The 3,659-nt window shown below is 49.9% G+C and overlaps 1 protein-coding gene across 1 annotated transcript in view; it reads left to right on the top strand.

The window, feature by feature from the left end:
- Window positions 1-1,765: 1,765 nt before the first annotated feature.
- Window positions 1,766-3,659, top strand: part of CUNH9orf135 (chromosome unknown C9orf135 homolog) — a 54,729-nt gene continuing 52,835 nt past the window's right edge. Inside the window, exon 1 of the mRNA XM_019517474.1 lies at window positions 1,766-2,046. Coding sequence (XP_019373019.1) covers window positions 1,964-2,046 — 83 coding nt within the window. The 5' untranslated portion in view covers window positions 1,766-1,963. The remainder of the gene's footprint in view (window positions 2,047-3,659) is intronic.

Below are 3,659 nucleotides of genomic sequence, written 5' to 3'. Positions count from 1 at the left end.
CCTAAGACTTTTGACAGGCCTATCTTCAGTTTCATATTGGAGCTCTGAGCAATCATATGGCTCTTTTACATAAAGCACTACTCCTTCTTCTCTTCTCTCCTGTCAGTCCTTCATGAAGAGTTTGTACCTATCCATAACAGTGCTACGGTCACGCGAGCTGTCCCACCAAGTCCCTGTTATTCCAATCACGTCAGCTCCATGACTGTTCAAGGATGTCTCCTAGGCTCTGTGCATGTGTGCACAAACACCCGAGGTAACTAGCTGATTGCCCTACTTTCTCAGTGAGAATGAGAAGACCTCCCCTATTGCCGCCTCCTGCTTATGCCACTTCCCAGGTCAAGCCACTATGACTCCCCCACTACCTGCCTCCCTACCACTGCTTGCCCCTCTGTATATCTGTATAGGTGGGAGACATTTGAATACAACCCTCCAATAATTAGCTCTTATACATGGAAAATTATAACAAAAATTATACATTTTCCCTGTAGAGGATCTCATTATTGAGGGGGGTAGTCTTAATTTCAAAGTTGTCTTAGATTCTGGTAAACACAGTATTTTCTGTCCTGTAGATCTATTCCAGGTGGGTCCTGTGCATCTGTTTCTTGATTTTAACTGGTGCCCCTGGGCGTGCCAAAAGTGTGGCATCGGCAGGGCTCTGGTAAGGCTGGAGAGGTCTGCAGGCAACAAAAGCATCTTCTGGCTTTTAGAGTAGCCAAAACATTTTTTTCTAACCTACTGGATACAAAAAATCACGGACTAAATATAGACATTGGATTTATGACACATAGCCTGCCTAACATCTGACTCCCCAGATAACCTCTCTACTATCTACCAATTTACATTTTCACTGTCTGGCTTTATCACATGCATACTGTCATTTACTATTACATCTAGGAAGGGCAAAACCCAACTGCAGATGTTTCCTCAGCCTGATGAAGGGTATTTATACCTGAAAGCTTGTAAAGAAGAATTTTTCCAACTATTTGCATTGGTCTAAGAAAAGATACTGGATTTACCCAAAGAACCTTGTCTGCCTTTGTCCTTAGACCAAAATGGCTACAACCTAGACCCCTTTTTATATGTGAAACATTTCTGGGTTAACATGTTAACCCTTCCTGAGTCCTTTTGGTGTATGAATTCCCCTGCTGAGATCTAATTTGCCGCCAAAGGGAATGACGCAGGCAGCCCCAAGAAATATTATGAATGTTTTACAGCTGTAAATACCCCCCCAAAGCCACGGTCTTTCAAGTCACGGCATGAGAGGGGGTGGGGCAGGGCTCTGCCGCACCTCAGAGACTGAGTGGGATCTGCACAAGCTACCGTGAGCAAGAGCTCGTTTCGTCAGAGGCCAACGTCATCACACCGCTCGACTGCAGCTCCGGCAGGCTCGGGTTCTCCTCCGTGCTCTACAGCGATGCCTGCTGCCTAGCGATTGGCCCGAGCTCCGCAGGGGCGGGACGTCCGTACCAATCAAAGACTCAACTGTGAGTACTGCGACCCAACCATCAATCTAGCGAGGCGGCCGCGACCATCGGCTAGCCGCTACCACGTGACGGACGGGGGTTGCAACGCCGGGCCCCACCAGGGGGCGGGGCCCCTAGGGAAGAACAGCTTCCACTTATTGTGATGGCAATTGCCTCGCTACGAGAACCGGCCGTTGCGGTACATGCCGGGAAATGTAGTCTGTTCCCGGGTGTGGGGGGACTTTCCTCCCCGGCTCTGAGTGAAGAGGAAAACGGGGAAGTAGTTCCGGCACCAAGCGCGGAACGTTCCTTATTGTTAGCTCAGCGTCTTCCGTTGCCTAGGAGATGCTTTCGAGCCGCCTGCGGAGGAGAATTATCTGACGTCAAGGGCTGCTTGGTGCAGCCAGTTTGAGGGACTATTTGTTTTCTCCGGGGGGAGCCAGGCGCAGGGTTACATCGCGAGCTCGTACCGGAGGGCAGGTGCTGTGGTAGGGAGCAGGATGGATCTGCTGGAGCGCAAGGGGGCGCTGAGCCTGCGCTCGGGGTGCGCACAGTACAGCAATGCCACTCTCCTGCCTCCCAGGTAAGGGGGGACTGGCACAAATGCCATGTATGGTGCTTTGGCGACCAGCCACAAAGCTGGTCTGCCATAAATGTAGTTCCGTTTGGGGCTGGTTGGCCCTTTTGTTCTGCCAGTCTCAAGTCTTTCTGGTGGGGAGGGGTGCGCCTGGCATATGTGCCATGAACGGCGCATGCTCCCAGTGGCTGGGGGGGCATGCCTGTGGTGGCAGCAGCTATGGGAGCACAGCGACAGTGAGCAGGGAGCTCCCGCGAGCAGGGAGCTCCCGCAGACACTGCCGGCAGTGTTGGTGGCAGCCAGTGGGGATTGCTGACCACCCGCAGATGCTGCTGGCAGTGGTGGTGGCAGGGTGGTGAGCGGTGACTGCCTTTTTGCAGGGGTTGCATTGCCATGCTCAGGGGGTGCACATGTAATCACGTGTACCCTCTATGCTTCGCCCCTGATATGTGTCATTTATGGCACTTTAGGGACCAGCCACAAAGATGATCCACCATAAATGTGCCTTTTGGGGTTAGTCTTGTTGTTTCATCCTGCATCGTCAATTGGCCGAACACTGGGTTGCAATTTAGCTGGCGACCCCCATGACTTGAGATATCTCTGATTTTCTGAAAACGTGTGCCCATTCCAGTCAAATTTGTTAGTCATACTCCCTCCATCAACACGCTAATAGTTGTGCTGTAATTAGCGATTGCTTGGCAACTCAGGTGGAGTTTGATCTTTTTGGAAAGGGAACAGCTAACCTTTTGAATGCAAGTGTGGTTGCCTTCCCTGTTGAAATGGGTGTGGCAGTTGTGTCATGCTTAATCGTTTTACATAAAGAATCGATTATTACAGCACTCTGAAGCATCTATTTTGCTTTATAGGAACATAGCACTAGAAAGTAAACAGACCCGTAGCTCTAAACACCTCTGGGTGAAAGTGGTGTCTGGATTATCTCTTGATGTTTCTGACACACTTTCTAACCTCCATACTCTCAAAAAAGGATCTGATTGTCCAACCTGGGATCTCTTGAGTATATATTGACAGCGTTCGTAGAAGCAGGACATTGGCTGCCATGATTCCACAGCTTTATCTGTGGTAGGTTAGGGTGTTAGGTCTGTGTTGTGTCAGGGTTGACAGTAGTCTTAGGTAGAGCTTAGACTATGGATTGTATAGCATGGTTCAGATAGGGATGATCCTGCCTCAGACAGGGGGTTGGACTAGACCTTTGGAGGTCCCTTCCAGCCCTGATTCTGTATGATTCAGTGACAGATTTAACCTTTGCCAGGGCCCTGAAAGAGTTGCAGAATCTGAAAGATTAAAAGGGACGATCGTCTGGAATGGAGGTATGACGAGGCCACTCAGTGCCTGGGGCAGCGTTTGGATGCATGGGGGCACTGGTGGCTCCTAGCTCATGAGTGGTATGGTGGTGGTGGCTGTTATTTTTCTACCTCCTGCCAAAGTCAGTGTTGGAGGACTACAGCCCTAGTTAACCTATTCTTCTAGAACAGTCTATGACGTGTTCCTGTGTTTAGAAGCTAGTCGTCTCCCAAGGATGAGCAGTCAGTGAGTATAGGGGTAATTTAAGGGTCTATTTGTGCACCTAGTAAATAATGATAGGGTTGGCTCTGTGTCCA

This window comes from Gavialis gangeticus, unplaced genomic scaffold (assembly GCF_001723915.1).
Source record: "Gavialis gangeticus isolate Ggan-Ray unplaced genomic scaffold, GavGan_comp1, whole genome shotgun sequence".
Taxonomy (NCBI): domain Eukaryota; kingdom Metazoa; phylum Chordata; order Crocodylia; family Gavialidae; genus Gavialis; species Gavialis gangeticus.
This window is presented reverse-complemented; position numbering and strand designations above follow the sequence as displayed.